General features: G+C 33.6%; 8 protein-coding genes across 8 annotated transcripts; 4 read left to right on the forward strand and 4 right to left on the reverse strand.

Annotated features, from left to right (window-relative positions):
- Positions 1-423: 423 nt before the first annotated feature.
- NAEGRDRAFT_73792 (uncharacterized protein) lies at positions 424-1,317 on the forward strand (the record flags this gene model as incomplete). The annotated part of the gene is made up of 1 exon (XM_002671162.1): positions 424-1,317. One exon carries the CDS (start codon positions 424-426, stop codon positions 1,315-1,317), a length of 894 nt encoding a protein of 297 aa, XP_002671208.1.
- A 96-nt stretch (positions 1,318-1,413) lies between these two features.
- NAEGRDRAFT_73793 (uncharacterized protein) lies at positions 1,414-4,888 on the reverse strand (the record flags this gene model as incomplete). The annotated part of the gene is made up of 5 exons (XM_002671224.1): positions 1,414-2,984; positions 3,029-3,361; positions 3,404-3,574; positions 3,629-4,216; positions 4,264-4,888. 5 exons carry the CDS (start codon positions 4,886-4,888, stop codon positions 1,414-1,416), a joined length of 3,288 nt encoding a protein of 1,095 aa, XP_002671270.1.
- Positions 4,889-5,285: 397 nt separating this feature from the next.
- Positions 5,286-5,795, reverse strand: NAEGRDRAFT_73794 (uncharacterized protein; the record flags this gene model as incomplete). The annotated part of the gene is made up of 1 exon (XM_002671225.1): positions 5,286-5,795. One exon carries the CDS (start codon positions 5,793-5,795, stop codon positions 5,286-5,288), a length of 510 nt encoding a protein of 169 aa, XP_002671271.1.
- Positions 5,796-6,562: 767 nt separating this feature from the next.
- Positions 6,563-8,163, forward strand: NAEGRDRAFT_59518 (uncharacterized protein). The gene is made up of 2 exons (XM_002671163.1): positions 6,563-7,301; positions 7,420-8,163. Exons 1-2 carry the CDS (start codon positions 6,678-6,680, stop codon positions 8,143-8,145), a joined length of 1,350 nt encoding a protein of 449 aa, XP_002671209.1. The 5' UTR covers positions 6,563-6,677; the 3' UTR covers positions 8,146-8,163.
- On the reverse strand, positions 8,139-9,902 carry NAEGRDRAFT_53056 (uncharacterized protein; the record flags this gene model as incomplete). The annotated part of the gene is made up of 1 exon (XM_002671226.1): positions 8,139-9,902. One exon carries the CDS (start codon positions 9,900-9,902, stop codon positions 8,139-8,141), a length of 1,764 nt encoding a protein of 587 aa, XP_002671272.1.
- A 123-nt stretch (positions 9,903-10,025) lies between these two features.
- NAEGRDRAFT_81619 (uncharacterized protein) lies at positions 10,026-11,643 on the forward strand (the record flags this gene model as incomplete). The annotated part of the gene is made up of 2 exons (XM_002671164.1): positions 10,026-10,923; positions 11,000-11,643. The coding sequence occupies 2 exons, from the start codon at positions 10,026-10,028 to the stop codon at positions 11,641-11,643; spliced, it is 1,542 nt and encodes a 513-aa protein (XP_002671210.1).
- Positions 11,644-11,833: 190 nt separating this feature from the next.
- Positions 11,834-15,719, reverse strand: NAEGRDRAFT_81620 (uncharacterized protein; the record flags this gene model as incomplete). Its single annotated transcript, XM_002671227.1, has 3 exons — positions 11,834-11,943; positions 11,994-15,238; positions 15,290-15,719. 3 exons carry the CDS (start codon positions 15,717-15,719, stop codon positions 11,851-11,853), a joined length of 3,768 nt encoding a protein of 1,255 aa, XP_002671273.1. The 3' UTR covers positions 11,834-11,850.
- Positions 15,720-16,171: 452 nt separating this feature from the next.
- On the forward strand, positions 16,172-17,890 carry NAEGRDRAFT_81621 (uncharacterized protein). Its single transcript, XM_002671165.1, has 5 exons — positions 16,172-16,636; positions 16,689-16,844; positions 16,900-16,996; positions 17,044-17,186; positions 17,236-17,890. Exons 1-5 carry the CDS (start codon positions 16,190-16,192, stop codon positions 17,425-17,427), a joined length of 1,035 nt encoding a protein of 344 aa, XP_002671211.1. The 5' UTR covers positions 16,172-16,189; the 3' UTR covers positions 17,428-17,890.
- The last annotated feature ends 284 nt before the right edge of the window (positions 17,891-18,174 follow it).

The raw sequence follows: 18,174 nt of genomic DNA on the forward strand, positions 1-18,174 counted from the left end.
AGAGATCGGAACCTTCTGTTAATTCCGATTAATGATGATGATAGCTGAAGCCTTCTCAACTAAAAGATTTGATGACTGGATAAGAGCAGAAAAACACAGCTTGAAATTTTTTGTTTTTTTTGTTTGTGGCAATTTTTATCGACTCTTCACTGGAATTTCGCAATACCAAAAAAACAAAGAAACTGGAGGCTTGATGGTGAATGAATTGACAAGTCTTTTAAAAAAATGCATTGTTGTTTTGATTCAGTTGTCTCGTTGTGTGTATTGAGTTTTCTTCATCACAGAGACTGGCCAATCACAAAGCCTTTCCTAATTTCCTACACTTTCCGCAAGGTATTCAATTCCGATCGTTTCACCAGAGAATTTTTACAAAGACAATTGAAATTGGAGGATTGTGATAAATTGGAGGAGACAATTCACAACATGTACTACAAATTTAATTCATCAAATATTAAATGTTACAAAAGAGATCAAAACAAATACCAAATGATTACCAAGCCAGGTTCTTTGAGGGATGTTTTTCGAATTTATTTTATTTCATCTATTAATGGTGAAGAATCAATGCTCACTAATAAGATTGACACTATTATCAAAGTGTTTAACAAGGAACGAAATGCCAAATTGTTGGATACGGTTGTAGAACTTGTCAAGGATGTCAAAAATAGTGTAGCTACTTTAGATTCTTTTTATGACTTGACAGAGAATGAAGATACTCACAGTACTGTTTATTATTACTTTGGAGTTGATGAGATATCATCTGAAATCTTTCCAAGAATATTCAAGAAATTGAAAGGAGTTTATTTCCTCAATCAAGAAGAAACAGACATTTATGATTGTGCAGCATTTAACACATCAGTCGTAGTATTCACAAATTCTGGCTATCCTCTACTTATTAAAACAGAATACACAACTAACACGGATACTTATAGAGGCCGTATTGTTGAGGAGGAAAATTGTTCAATTTATTCAGATATGATATTCACACACTCGAAACATTTCGATCAACGTGGAGATTTTCGTCCTGAATTTGAATGTAGCAGATCTAAATTATTGAAAAGTATTCAACCTTTGATATTTAAAAAAGATAGTGCAATAACTTTGATGGATGAAGTTGAACATCCTGAAAACCAAGCGAAGGATGGCTTGATTTATGCATTCTTCCAATGTGCATTTGGAGTAAAGAAAAATTATTTTGCTCAAAATGTGAAGGATGATGATTGGGTACCTCTTTGCATAGTTAAAGATGGTAAATTCATTGAAAACCATGCAGATAGTTCAGATGACGAATTTCCTTCCAAAAAAAGAAAATACAAGTAAACAACAAGTTGTTGTGGCAGAATGGCAAACAAACAAATCGAACAAATTTCGTTCAACTCAGAAATCTTCCCAGTTGTTGTTTATTTTAAACCTAGCTTAAACAGAAGAAACAGTTACTTTCTTTCGATGTGTCAAAAACCATAATCTCAGTCCAAATGCTATACATGCCACAAGTCCCATACCTCCAACTATTGGAATACTAATTAAGGCAAATAAGGCATACATGCTATTATCATTGGATTGTGAACAAATATTACTTTTACATCCATCTCCACAATAATTAGCTTGGCACTGATCACAATTTGATCCAGTCCAATAACCATCTGCAGAATTGGCTTTACACTGACATATGTTTTGTGAAATGCAAAGTCCGTGACCTCCACAAACAGCAGAATTGGTTTTTGGAATTTCAAAACATGTCCAAGAATCTGAATTGCCTGGAGTTTTTGTGGAATTTTGTGTTGTTGATTGAGTAGTATTATTTACAAGAGTGTTATTATTACTTGTCGTGGTAGTATTTACATTATTGCCTATAAGTGTATTATTATTTACAATTGTGTTATTTGAAGAGTTAGTATTTGTAATATTATTATTTGTTATATTGTTTACAGTAGAATTATTATTCAATGACACAGTCTCATTTGTATTCATTGTTGTATTATTCGAATTATTGACAGTAGTGTTATTTGTAATAGTATTATTTGTAACGGTAGAATTTGAATTAAGTGTTGAGTTTGAAATAGCGTCATTGCTTAATGTTCCATTATTGTTTGGAATTGAATTATTGGTATTGGAATTATTCATCTCTAGAGTGGTAGTATTTACAATAATTGAGCAATCCAATCCCTTCCATCCAAATTGACAATCACACTTATTTACAGTTGAACAGTTTCCATTTCCGGAACACACTGAACTATCATTGGCAAAAATGTTAAAGCAAGAAGGGATGGAACAATCGAATCCAAACCATCCATTAAAGCATTGACAAGAATCAGTTGCTGTGCAATTACCATTTCCAGAACAAACTGAGCTCTCATTGCTTACAATTCCAAAACAAGTGGACAATTCACAATTATTTCCATAAAAACCAGGATTACAAATGCAAGTATTTGGTGAATTACAAACTCCTCTTGATGAACAAACTTTTGAAGAATTTGAAATAATTCCAAAACATTTAGAGAATTCACAAAATTGACCACCGTATAAATCTCCACAATCACAAACATCAGGTGCAAAACAAACACCCAAGCCATTACAGACATTTGGATTGTTGGCAAAGGTTCCATTGCATGTACGAAGTGTGGATATTACTCTTAGTCGACTATTGTCAGAGTCAATTACAATTATTTCACCATTTCGTCTTAAAATTACTCCAGATGGATTATTGATTTTTGAAGCGGAGGCAGTGGTTCCATCTTCACTGTAACCCAAATCACCAGTTCCTGTAATGGTGGTGATATTACCATTAGAGAGAACTCTTCTAATTCTATTATTGTACGAATCTGCAATCAAGAGTTCATCACCGTCAATGGCAATTCCTTGTGGATATTTGAGTTGTGCATTTGTTGCTTCGATTCCATCACCGTTATAACCTAATGTGCCTGTTCCTGCAACAGTTATAATTGTTCCATTAGTAAACATCTTTCTTATTCTATTGTTATAAGTATCTATTTGAATTAGTTCATCAATTGAAGATTCTTATTTCACTTACCTGCAATGTACATGTTATTACTTGAATCAAATGCGATAGATTGTGGATAATTCAGCTTGGTATTGTTCGGTAAGAGATAATCACCATTAAAACCAACAGAGCCTCCAATAACTGTGGAAATATTTCCACTTGGTAATATTAGTCTAATTCTATGATTATACGTATCTGTAATATAAACAAGATCATTTGAATCAACAGTTACTGAAACTGGGGAATTGAGTTTCGCATTTGTTGCTGGAATTCCATCGCCATTGTAGCCACCTAATCCAACTCCAGCTATAGTAAGAATTGTACCATTTGTCAAAATTTTTCTAATTCTATTATTACCAGAATCTGGTAAAGTTTCAATACAAAAAATAATGGAAGATTACTTACCTGCAATATAAATATTACCAATGGAATCAAATGCAATTCCTGTTGGTTTGTTAACTTGAGCACTTGTTGCCAAAATTCCATCTCCATTATAACCAAAAGATCCAGTACCTGCAATGGTTGTGATGGTCCCATCCAAGTACGAAATCTTTCTAACTCTGTGATTGCTTGTATCTGTGAAAATCATTGAAACCTTAATAAATTTCACACAATCAACTGAAAACTTACCAGCAATGTAAATATTTCCCAATGAATCCAATGCAGCACCTTTAGGTTTACTCAATGCGCTCAATCTAGAATCAACATTTTCACCACAATATGATGGAGAACCTTGTCCAGCTATTGTGGTAATAAATCCATTTGAAATCTTTCTAATTCTGTGATTTCCCTTATCAGCAATATATAAATCACTTGTGTTCTTGGCAAAATTCATCAATTCAGGAGAGGCAAGAGTTGCCAAATTGACCGTAGTATTATCAGTAAAACCATACAAACTCGTTCCTGCAAATGTTGTAATGGTTCCATTGGTAGACACCTTTCTAATTCTATTAGAATCTGAAAAATAAACTTCGCCTAATGATGAAACTGCAACTCCATAAGGTGAATTAATTTTAGCTAAGGTTGCCAGGCCTCCATCTCCATAATAATCACCTGTTCCAGTACCGGCTATGGTTACAATAGTGCCATTCAATAATACTTTACGAATTCTGTTATTATTGGTGTCAGCAATATAAATATTGTCTTTCGTATCAACAGCAACACCAAAGGAAAGAAACAAAGTTGCACTCGTAGCTTTCATGTTATCTCCATTGTAACCTGTGAAAAAGTAATAAATTAAAAAACAGTTCCGTTAAAATACATACCTTGAGAATTGCTTCCTGCCACTGTTATAATTGTTCCATTGTTGAACACTTGGCGAATTCTATTATTGTTCACGTCGGTAAAGAGTAATTCTTCCTTGCTATTTAATGTAAGGCCATAAGGATAATTAATAGCTGCATTTCTGGCCAATCCATTATCTCCAGAAAAGGAATCAACTCCAGTTCCGACAATGGTTATAATAGTACCATTGGTTAATATCTTTCTAATTCTATTGTTGCCATTATCACTGAACAACACCTCTCCCATAGAATTAACAACTACTGATACAGGATTTTTCAATTGAGCTCTAATTGCTTCAATTCCATCTCCGTTATATCCTGAAAATCCAGTCCCTGCAATTGTTGTAATGGTGCCATTTGGAAATACTTGACGAATTCTGTGATTATTGCTATCTGCAATGAAGAGTGAACCATCTGGACCCAATGCTGATGATGCAGGATTTGCCAAAGAAGCCTTAATTGCCAAGCCACCATCACAAACACCTCCACCTGCAATTGTTGTGATTCTTCTCAATGATGTAGTATTCTGTGCTTGAATTGTTGCAAGAGCGCTTGAAAGTAATAGGAAGACGCTGAGCCAGTAGAATGGATTTTGAGTATTGTACATGGTTTTGATGTCAACTGGGTTTTTTTCTTTTTGTTTTCCTGTTGCATATATGATTAATAAATGTTCTAGAGATGCAATGAAGTGTAAGAGCTCAAATTCTAGCTGCATCCAACCAAATTAAGCCCTTAATCATTTGATCTCTATTGGAATGATATATTTGGATTTCCATGGAGATCCTTGGGTTGTTGAGGAAGAGTTCAACACACAACTCGTCGAACAACATAAGAATCCAAAATTCCTTAGATATCCTACACTACACTCGATCTTATTAGAATTAATAAATAAATCTGTTGAGTTTCCACATGAGTTTCTCTAATTGTCAACAAATGTCATTGAATTACACAATCATTGCTAGACACATTCATATGATTTATTCAATTCCAAAACAACTTTGAAATTAGACACTGCAAATAAAATTAGTGTCAACCCAACCAATAGAGCTTCCAACCAAAACCTTTGTAACATAAATTCCTTGTTCAGTATAAATTGGATCAGACAATACATAACCGAATTGACCTTGAACAAATGTGAAAGCAGGCTTTCCATAAAGCAATGGAGTTGAATACACATTCAATGAGCTTCCCTTACAAACAACTACTTTATCACCACCTCTAAACTCTGACTTGATTGCACACAAATTACTCAACAAGACATCTCCCTGAATGCCATAAACTGAAATTGGAAACATGAGTTTTTCTCTGCCACAGAAGAAACTTTGACCAATAATTTCGACACGAGTGTTGGCTGGAAGGAGGAGTGTGTAATTGTTGAGATTGCATTTATCATTGTTAATGATTGGTGCAAGTTCTTCTTTTGCTAAATTGCAAATTTCAACATAGATTGGCTTTCCAATAACTAGAAAACTCAATGCTAAGACGAAACAAGTGAATAGAATTGACTTGAACATTTTTTTTTCAATAGGAGTTTGAATCTAGTTGGATATTCGAATGTTTTATAGTTTTGGATTGAATGTTAAAGCAAATTCTTAATAATCTTCAAGTAACATTTATTTGAAAATCTTTGAATTGCTTTCATCCAATTTAGTTTGAATGTTACCGTGATTTTCACCGAAATGTCACTCTGAGTAGTTCAATTTTGATTCTACTAAAAGAAGAACATATGAAACACTTGAAATATGATTATATTCGAATCGTTTCACATGATTCTGCCCTCCAATAACATTACGGTAAACTAATAACCTCAATGTTAATTTGAAACCAATCAGAAATTTATTTTTTACAACAAATATTATAAAGGTCAATAAGGAAACTTTATAAATTTTTGAGAATCAATACTACTAGTTTCGAATAGGTTCCGTTTGGAAATTTCTTGCACCTTTAGCAAGAGATAGCATTCGTCCTCAGCACAAACAAACATCACAACCCATCAAAAAAGTGTTTTCCCTCCATAAAAATAGAATTTACAGCTCTACCAAAAAAATTTGCAATCAAACTTTTCCTTGCCAACAACTTTCAATAGAAGAAGATAACCAAAATTGTTGTGTTGTGAGGCAAACCCTATATTCATCTATTCATCATCAAGAAGAAGAGAAGATTTATTCTGTAGTGTACCGTTCATTTGAATTATTGTCTCTTGATTGTGATCATCATCAAGTCAACCCGGTTGTTCAAATCATCATTGTATAAAAAAACATCAAAACATCATTAGCATCATCATCAATATTATTAACGTTAAACTTTTAAAAGAAACAAAATCATATAACAACAACAATAATAACAAATTTATAAATTTCTAAAGAGAAATCACAAGAAATAATAATAATAACAATATGGGATTAGGAAGTTCAACGCATGCAGGAGAGGAATTTAGTGCTCCCAAGAGACAATCATCTGCTTCATCATCAACTCAGAAAAAGCCTGAAGATGTTGTTTTGGAGAAGGTTTTAGCCAATTCGATTATTAAACAAAAACTTGGTAACAATATTCAACAAATGAAGATGTTTGCTCAGCAGTTGGCCTATCCAGAAGAATTGAAGGAATCGTATTTACACACTGATTGGGTACAAACAACAAAGTTGATATCAGACATTTCGACCAAAGTTAACGAAGATGTTTCTAATTTAAATGATGGCAGCAGTAGCCAAGATTTGATTAGGAGAGGATCTCAATTACTTCAATCGACACAATCGGCCAATGATATGAAGATTATTGGCTCTTTTAATTCTACAATGAACTCACAAGAAGGAGATAATTTTAATAGCGAGCTTGCTAAACAGCCTCCTCTCCAATTGAAGGACAAGATTAGAATTAAATTATTAGTAACCGAAACTGCAAGAAATAATACTGATAGAACTATTAGACAATTGTTGTCGCCTGTACTGAATCAATTTAATGTTCTACCAGAGATGGGTATGTTCCATACTGCTCTTATTGTAGGTCCATGGAAATTGGAGGTATGTTCTAATTAACTGACATTTAACTAACATTTAATTTTCTAATTATGTTCTTCATGGTGGACAATGAATATTAATCATCATCATCATTTAATAATAATAATAATATGAACTATAGTTTAATGATTCGGGTATTGTAGTACCTAGAAAAATCATGTCACAAGCAGCTGTAGTTACTGCTGATATTGATTATATTTCGACTGTTGACAGATTGGAACAAGTTATCGACAGTCTTGCTAAAGTAATTTGTAAATGGAACGTGACAATGTATTATAAACAAACAGGTGGAGACAAGTCAAAATATGGAAATTGTCAAGATTTTGTGGATGACTGCATGGAAGCATTAGGAGTAAAATTAAACTTTGATGGAGCCTTGAAGAATTTCCTGACGCGTTTGAGAAAAACAGGAAATAGCAAACTTCAATTCGAAATGACCAGAGAATTTATTGAGACTTTTAATCTAGTTGAAATTTATCCATCACTTCAGCGAGCTTTACAACAACACCAAGACAACTCGAGTAGTGGATCGAATAATTCTTCAGAGCAGGATGAAGATCCAGCTGGTGCTCTTATTTTTAATACCCATAAGGAACTCGACAAGTTTGTTTGGATTTTGATGAATAAGGACTTTGAATTTCAAAATCATTACCCATGTGAATATCAACTTTTGAAATCATTTGATAGAGCTTTCTGGGTTAAGGCTATCACTTATCCAGACATGCAACAATTCCATCCACTCTATGAAGATGAGGAAAAGAATCAACCACCACCAAAGAATGAAGAAAGGAAACACAAGTGTCCTTTCGGAGATCCTTGTGCAGCATCATTCATTTATCTTCAATAAATGTCACATTTTATTTCCAAATCACAAAAGAATCTCCTATCGATTCGAATATCTGAAATCGCCTCCTCCTTAATGTGGAAATAATTGGTAAAGTGTGCAACAGGTAACATTTCTGCTTTCATCAATTCAAAAGCATGATTATCAACCTTGGATGAGGTAAGGAAAGTTTTCACAACAAAGCAATCCTGATTCTTACGAAATGGTCTGAAAGAATACATGCTTCTCTTATTGATTGTGAATTTTGGCATATTGAGTTTTTCCAATTCATTCCTAGTAAAGCCATTAATTTCTCCTCCATAATTAGTTAGGAAATGTCTTGGTTGTTGTTTCCTCTTCTTTGAAACGGCTGTGAATCCATCTTCTAGCATTTCTTCGCTTCTAGTCTTGTAAACTGTTGGCCTAGTTTCAGTAAGTGTCTTTTTGGATAGATCCATAATTAACCATTTGGAATTTTCAAACAATTCCAAGAGAGTAATCTCTTCTGTATTGGTTCCATTATTTGCCCTTTCTAAAAGAATCAAATATTTTGATTCTGTTAATTTACAAACTTCTCCAATTTTTAAACCTTCCAAGTGTTTTGTTAAGCTTTCCGAAAGAATTTCATCCTTTTCCAAAGTAAAAGCTGATCCATTACTTCCAATAGAAAAAACATCAGAATTAGCAATCATGAACATGCCTTTGTGAGATGGTAATTCACAAGAAAGGAGCAGTTTCTTTGAGTTTTGAAGTAAACTAGGAAGAGGAAATAATCTCTTCTCAATTGTATCCAAATCGTACAATACCAACTGATTTTCATTGATTGTGAGAGTATTTGTAGACTTTCTATCTGGGAATATTCGATTCAAAGGAGTGAATTTACCAGAAATTAATTCAGATTCTCTTTCAAATGGTGAACTCTTTACATACTTTTCAACCAAAACTCGCGTGTTTGCAATTTCCAATCTATCCATAATTAATCTAAACTGTACATACATTCCTTCACTCAAGAATGTGAATTTCCCACTATTCACAATATGATTATCCTCATTCTCAATTTTCACGTCATTTTCAAAAGTAAACATGTAATGATTCCTCCTGGAAAAATCACCTTCCAATTCCAAATACTTTTTCATCTTGCCATCGATTTCCAAATCCAAGAATATGAAATCCTCCAAATCACTCACAATCCTAAACTTTCTCATATTTATGAGTGCAATCTTGTATTGAGATATTCCCTGAGTGAAATACTCTCCCTCCACACGTTCAGAATCATGATGAAACAAACCACTCGTGTCCTTCCTAATCATCACCAACATGAAAGCATTCGTCATTGCACTCTTAAACCCCTCAAATTCTCTCAATTCCACGCCATTCTCCTCTACAAAACTAAAGTGCGCAGCCATCATTTTACTCTTAAACAATTGTCTTCTCTTTTCCTTCCGAGCATCCTTAGCATTCATCGTTGTATTTACATTCTTATTATTTACATTATTTGATGATGATGAATTATTCCTTTTCAAAGCCTTTGATTTTGTATTATTATTATTATTATTATTAATTTTAATATTATTATTATTCAAAGCCTTTGATGATGCGGAATTAATTGGCTTAAATGTTTCATGGCAAATCAAGCCTAAAGGAATGACCTCAGTGGAGGCGATGAAACTCTGTTGTGTTTCCTCTGGTTGATAATAGTAGTAATCATCGGTTTGGTAGAGATCGTTTTCATAGCCTAATAGACTGTTATATTTGATCGGAATGATACGATCGGCCACCATGATGATCTTGTTTTGCTAATTTTTTTTTGTTAATTTTATATATAGAATTATTTTAAATACAGTTTACAATAATATTTTGTAAACTTTGAACTCTAATTACCCTAAAAACATGTCCAAAAAAAAATGTCGCAACTCAAACTGCTATTCTCTTTGATGCTGCTCATTTCCATCATCCTGGTCATGACGATGAATTTTCAAATTAATGGAAAAATCAATCATCACACATTGATGAATATTAATTCCTCCGATGTAGACAAGAAGAAGATGATGAATTATAATAATCAAAAGCGAGTCAGGGTAAAATCAAACTCTCAATGTGAATGTTCTTCCTATCCAAATTTAGAAATTCATGATGACGAAAAATTGTCTCAAATTTTGTTGGAGGCCAAAATGGAATTTATGAAGGGTGTTGTGATGGAAAAATTCAATAGTTTGGATGTTACGTTGATGCTACCTGTCAATGGGACTAAGGTTTGGAGGAGAGGAAGTGTCAATCCTAGAAAATTGACCTATCCAGCAAGTTGTGTGAAATTGGCTTATTTATTTAGTTCATTCCATTGGTGTAAGAATGTGAAGAGGGAGAGAATTGTGGATTGTATTGATATTCATACTCATCCAATGATTACTTGGAGTGATAATTTGGAGACTGGATATGTTGTGGATGCCATCTCTGAACAATTGAATTTGTACGATTTGAATTCTGTCAATGATGCAAGATTTCATTCATGGTTAGAGAAGAGAAATTTCACAATGAAATATTTGGAGAGTAGAAATTTGATTGGAAATCAAATTTTCATTGCCAAGACCTATCCAACCAATAGTGGACAAATGCCAATTGGAGCAGAGGCAGTTCAGAGATCTTTCACTGGACCTAATGCAATGGCTCCATGTTGTGCTGCTTCATTGGTATTGCAGACAATGTATGGACTCGAGAAGGAGGAAACTGATTATGCAAAGAAGTTGTTATTCCATAGAAGATTTGATGATTGGAGTGCTATTGCTCCAGCTCTTCCACCTGGAAGTAAGTTTATTTTAATATTATTCGAAATTGACTACTTATTTGAAATGCTCATCAAATGAATGAATTTGTAATGCAGCTCTCTTACATAACAAGATTGGAAATGCCTATGATAATATTAATGACCTAGTTCATCTTGTTCTTCCAAATGGAAAGGAAGCAATTGTGGCCATCTTATCCAATGGTTATCAGAGATCAACTGATTCTACTATTCTAGCTCGTTTCACAGAAATTCTTCTTCAAAAATTGGAATTATTGAAAGGTTTGCCACCAATTATTACCTTGACCACTGATTCTGGAAATGCTCGTTACAATACACAAGAGGGATGGATCTATTTCAATAATCAAACTATTCAAACCATTGGAAAGGACAGAATTGGAAACTCGATTGTTGTTTTACCTCCAAATCAAAAAGTGGCCACAACTCTCTCATGGGATGTTGAGCTACCTGAAGATGGACTCTACGAAATTACTGTCTATACAGCCACTGTTGAAACATCAGATGGATCTAGTCAATTTGATGTTCCTTGTATTGTTAATTACTATCCGAATGCTAGTTCTGGTTCTACTTATCAAACTCGTTTCTCAACTTGGACAAAGATTGGCGACTATTTACTCAACAAGGGTTTGAATAAGAATGTTGTGCAAATTCAAGTTCCTCTCAATTATCCGTATCCAGTCTCAGTCAATGCCATCAAGTTTAGCAAGTATCCAAATTATTAAATTTCATTACGAGGTGCATTAATTTCGGTTCGAAATATATATATAATATATATCATTTTCATTTCGCAATAAACCTCACTCGCATTAATTTCAAATTACAAAAGTAAAAAATTTGTTGTTAATAGTAAGGTGAACATCGAAATTTGGGTTGTTGAGAATATTAAGTTTTATGTAAAATAATATTTATTTAATGGTAAAAAGCGATGTTTAAGCCTCTTCTTCCTTGAGGTTTGCGTAATTAATATTGTTGTAATTTTCCTTCTTTTCATCACCACTGCCCGAAGAGCCTTCTTCTTTCTTCTGTAAATAACAAAGGCTACCACTCCTACAACAAGAATAACAATTACCACTATTAATAAGATTAATCCCAATCCAATGAGGTAGTAATAGTTGTGATTTTCTCCAATAATAACACTGTTAGAGTCTTTTGGAAGGCCTTGCTGACTTGATTCATGAGTTGGAGGAGGATTTGGTGCAATCATTTGGGATATGATGGCAACGGAAGATGTCCATGATTTTGAGGAGCAGGATACTGAGAAGATGGTTGCTTCTCCTTGTTCTATTTGATTAAGGATGGTTGTAGTTACATTATCAGTGTTCCAGCTGTTAGAATCATAGAATGCACATGAAAGACTTGTTGCTGCCTCTTTCTGAACTGAAATGTTGTGCATGTATAAGTGGATAGGCTCTTTGAGATTTGTTATTTCAATTCTTTCTGTTGTTCCATTTTGCAATAGAATGAAATTAACTATTGGACTAACTACTTTGGAATTCTCTTGTGATTTTGATGATTCAGGAATTACAGAGGAAGCCATTGTTAGAATCGTTTGTCCTAAAGTATTATTCAAAAATACATATTCTGAAATAGTGGAAGGTAGGACCATGATGATATTTTCATACTTTTCGAAGGTGATTGTGAGATGATTGTTAATATTTTGCACTTCCACAATGTTTGTTTCTGTTTCATTTGATTTCGATTCAATATTTGAACAATAGAAAGAATCTTTCTCAGATTCTGGACACAACACATTTTGATCACATTCAGCTCCAAAATATCCATACTTGCATTGACACTTGTCTAATGAAGAGCAGAATCCATTACCAGAACAAACACGTTCATCAGAGAATGCAATACCAAAACAGTTGAATAACTCACAAGAATCACCAAAGTAGCCACCAGAACATTCACACTTATTTGGAGATACGCAATTCCCTCTGGACGAGCAAACTGTCTTGTTGGACATTAGAATATCAAAACATTTGAAAAGTTCACATTCATCTCCTTCATAACCCTCTAAACATTCACATTCATTATATCCAATACAATTACCTTTTCCAGAACAAACATTATTAGCAGAAGGTATCTTTCCATAGCAAATTGTATTATCGAGGGTCAATTGAAGCATTGGATTTGGCTCTCCAGCTTTACCAGAAATAGCAATAGAAAGTTCCACATAGCTCGATGAAAATTCTGTTATTGGAATAATTAGTGATCTGTCATGGTCTCCATTCGAAGAGTAGCTGCTGTAGTCTGGGGAGTAAATTTGTTTAGCAACACCGACATTCACATAACCTGAAACAGCCTTAATATTCAAAACGAGATAGTCAGAATATGGCCGTCCGTAATAATTGAGGATGTTGGGCATTCCATCAGTAGATGCCTTCATCAATATAGTATCTCGTAAACGGATGAAGGCGTCATCTAAGAAGGCAGATAATTTGAATGTGGAAGCAACTAGCCCGTAAACTCCAATGTAATAGCATCCAACTTGTTGATTGCTTAACATGAGAACTTGACCGTATTGAGTTTCAGGATCCACTTTCCAATTATAATGAGTTTCATTCGCAGGTTGGCAGTCATTAGAAACATACATGATTGTGGAGCCGGTAATATTGATCAACGCAAAGGAAAGATGTGAAGCAATGTTTTTTTTGAGATCGAATCTGAATTGATGAATCTCATTGTTAGCGACACTATCTTCCCCAGAAATTCTATTCAAAGGTAATACTCTGTAAATAATTTTCACTTTCAACTTATACGAAACAGGAGTTGAAGAACTCGTCTTGACAGCAATGTAAAGGTAACTTCCTGAAAAGAGGATTTCCTGGTTGTAAATACCATTAATTTCTTGTGGTGCACCATCTTGCCCTATTGGTTTAGGATTTTCGGTACTGTAATAAAGGTTAATGACACCAACACTTTCAATTGAAATGAGCAATTTCATTGAACCATCCAATGGATATTGGTAAAATTGATAGAAATCCGTATTTACAATTTTAGAGGAAACAATCTGGTCATTTGATAAGAGAATTGACTTGTTTGATTGTAAAGCCATTATTGAGTAGTATGAAAGTGCTGAAAGTTCTGAATAAGTTCCTTCCACTGTAACACGAAACTCATTTGAAGTTATGAGTTTAGAGATTCCTGGAATTAGCAATGCATTTGGTGACCGTGTACTCCAATTATAATCTCTTGGAGAAGGAAAGGTATTCTTGGTATTGACATACAACTCAACGCTTCCAACTGATGTTGAAATGAAGAACATTATATCAGTATTGTTAAGTTCCTCTTGCTTGGCTTTGAAAGTGAAGTATCCATATTTTCCATAAGGTACAACAAACAATCCAACTCTTCTTCCATTGATCAATTCTGTTGGAGGATTTTCTGTTGAATATGTCAACGTATAAGAAGAGTCAACTTCACCAAAAACAGAAAATTTGAGATCACTTCTCTCGTTAATAATCAGTTGTCCAGGTTGACCTACTGTTCCATTAGCTGCCCTAGTGTGAACATATTGATTTGGTCTTTCACTTTCAAAGGAAAGGAACAATTTCACACTTCCAAAAAATACAGTCAATGTAAGGCTACTTTTTAGCATATCTTTCTTGTTATGTTGGTAGTAATTCAATTGATTTGCAGCAACTGTTCCATTCACAGCAACATCCTCTTGTAAAAGCACGTATTCTGGCATTGATTTTACGGTCAAAGTTACCAATCCAATCTTGATTCCAATGTAATAAGTGCCAACCTTTGAATCACTCATAGGAATTTGCTTTACTTTTTCTCTATTTGCCAACATGTAATAATCATAACTGTTCTCAGTTGGTTTGGTTCCATACTTGATATAAAAGTCTACCATCTTGGTTGTTCTCACAATAACTTCAAACCTTAAATTTTGTAATATCAAGTTATTGTAAACAAAATAGTGCAAATCTGAAGTTGGTGAATCCTCCCTGAATGCAATACTAAGACTCTCAGATATCATTGTTGAAGTATTTGCTTGACATGAAACTATTGTAAACTTGTTGTCAACAAAATATCCATACACTCCAATCCAGTACTCTCTTGGAGAATTTTCCTCCACTGGAATGGTAACAGAATCAGGTCCATAACTACGTGATGCATAATCATAATCTGTACTGGTTGGAAATTGAGATATTCCTGAAACATATAGATCAGAATCTCCCTCTTGAGTACCAATAGAAATATAGAGCTTTGTTGGTAGTTGACCAGTGACTTTAACTTTAAAATAGGAATAACCATTTCTCTCTACCTGACTGTATTGTGGTTGACCATCAACTAGAGTAACATGTGCTGTTTAGGTTCGTTTCCAATAGTAAAAATTTCCCATGTTTTACAACTTACCTGGACTAGTACTTCCCCACAAGTTGAAAGTAAACCTAGCAGGAGTATTACCATACACACCAATTGTGAAAATATTTCCATTACTTGGCCATGTTCCATTCGCAGTGACAAGTAAACTTGGATACGAAAGCAAACACTTTTCACACTGTAAAGTTGGTTGACCATACGTGCTAACATACATGTAGACTTCACCACTCAACGGAGTCAATGCAAATGTAGCAACAGCACTAGAAAAAAGACTTGGATCTACATAGTAATAATGCCATCCTCCTTCTTCTACCATACCATTTATAGGAATACCAATTTGTTGAATGATTTCTGCTTGATTTTGAGTGGACAGTAAAATATTTAATAATAAAATGATGGTTATCAACAAGAGGGAAACAGGAAACAGCTGTGTACGGACCACCACTGGTGGTGTGGAAACCATGTTGGGTTGATTTTTTTTTTGAAGGAGATTCGAATAAAGTTGTGAGATTTACCTTTCTCCTTTCAAGTCAAACAGCCAATAAAAAATTGTGCGTACTTTTGTTTGCTTTTTACAACTTTCCATTTGGTATACACTCAATTGTGTCATTAAATATTTTCACAAAGAAAAACTTATAATGTTGATGAAGGTCAATTAAAATCAATTGCAAAAATTTGACAGCTCTTATTTTATGGATAAACAATTCAATGATTTTTTGAATGATGATTCAATCTTGTATGAGAAATTAAAGAAATTACGAAAGCTTTCCAATAAGAGTTCAACCTTGGAATAAAGATTACAATAAATATTATTATTTTGTATTATTCTATATATATTCCTCTAGGTACCAACCAAATTGAAATATGATTCTACTCTATTATTAAAATTAAAAATAAATTCATCGAAAAAAAAATATTCGAAACAAAACTAAAATGGCTTCTAACGGCAAAAAAATTGATATGCACGTTCATATCCTCCCATCAACCGTTCCTGATTGGAAAGAAGAATTTGGCTATGGCGGATTTATTTCTATCGAACAAGAAACAACCTCCGACAATAAAGTAAAAGCAAACATGATGAAGGATGGTCAATTCTTTAGAGCTGTTGAAGAAAATTGTTGGAATCCAGAGGCTCGTTTGGAAGATATGAAGAAGACAGGTGTAACTGCACAAGTTTTGTCAACTGTTCCTGTCATGTTTAATTATTGGGCTAAACCGAATGATGCATTGAAAACTTCAATGTTTTTGAATGATGACATTGCTAATACTTGTAACAAATATGAGGATTATTTCTTGGGACTTGGAACTGTGCCAATGCAAGCACCTGATTTGGCATGTAAGGAAATTCGTAGATGTATGGAAGAATTGCACTTGTCAGGAGTAAGTTTTTAAAAGTTTTAAAATTTGAGAAAAATGAAAAATTGGAAAATAGATTCAAATTGGATCTCATATTAATAATTACTGTTTGGATGATCCTTCATTATTCCCAATTTTTGAAACTGCTGCTGAATTGGATTGTCCAATAATGATTCATCCTTGGCAAATGATTGGTTCTGATTTGATGAAAAAATATTGGTTGCCTTGGTTGGTAAGTTTTTCAACATTATTTGAATGGAATTTAATATTGAATCGAATAATAATAGGTTGGTATGCCTGCTGAGACTACTTTGGCAATTTGCAGTTTAATTTTCGGTGGAGTATTGGAAAAATTACCAAATCTCAAAGTTTGCTTTTCACATGGTATGTTTCATTGTTGAAAATTGAATTTCTAATAATATTTAAATTAGGTGGTGGTAGTTTCCCATATACTATTGGTAGAATTGAACATGGATACAATGTTAGACCAGATTTGTGTCAAGTAGATTGTAAAGTCAACCCAAGAGATTTCTGTGGAAAAATTTGGGCTGATACCATAACACATGATGATGACGTAAGTTATTGAAATTCACAATTTTCAAATTGACATTGACATTTAATAGGCCCTCAAATTACTAGTCAAAGTTTTTGGAGATGATAGAGTAATGCTTGGATCTGATTATCCATTCCCATTGGGTGAACATCATCCTGGAAAATTAGTTGAAGATTCTACAAGTTTCTCCCAAGAACAAAAGGATAAGCTTCTCTATTATAATACTAAAGAATTTTTGAATATTCCAAAGGATAAATTTTAAATAAATGGAATTGAGATTTAGAATTGAGATTAAAGTGGAAAATATTCGAAAGTTACAAAATTATTAGATAAGAAATGGTAATTTATTTATTTCATATTTTTGAGATTACCATGATTGAATTGGCTTCGAATGTGAAAATTTAAATATCAGCAAGACCAGACCAAACGTTGCTTTCAATACCACATTCGTCCTTTCCTCTCAAAATCCAGAAGTGTCCATCCTTTGAAAAATGTTAAACTAAACTATATTCGAAAGTCGTAAACTTACAATTCCCCAAGAAGTTCCCCAAGAATTGGCAACAATCCAATATGGAGTTTCCTTTCCATCAGAAGTAACACCCCAACCTTGATTTGTAATTTCAATTATTTAACACTTTACAAAAAATTTCAATTCTAAACTTACCAATAACCTTAATAGCGTGACCACCCATAACACCACCAGTAACATGTCTATAAACACCCTTCTTATAAGAGAAGAAATCCCTATTTTCCATTAAAATTTCGTATAAATTATTATAAATTCAAAAATTGTAAACTTACTTGTAAACAGTGAAAGCAGCTTGAACTGGACCATTAGCTTGAATATCCTTTTGAATATCAGAAACTGATCTCAAGTGAGCAATACTATCCTTCTTAACCTTGACCAATTCAATTTGAGATCCATCTTTACAATTTCTAGCACAAGTGTTAACTTTTCCATTTTCACCAGAATAGTATGGGTCACATTCTTCGGTTGGGATACCAGTTG

This window comes from Naegleria gruberi, assembly GCF_000004985.1.
Source record: "Naegleria gruberi genomic scaffold NAEGRscaffold_63, whole genome shotgun sequence".
Classification (NCBI taxonomy): domain Eukaryota; phylum Heterolobosea; class Eutetramitea; order Acrasida; family Naegleriidae; genus Naegleria; species Naegleria gruberi.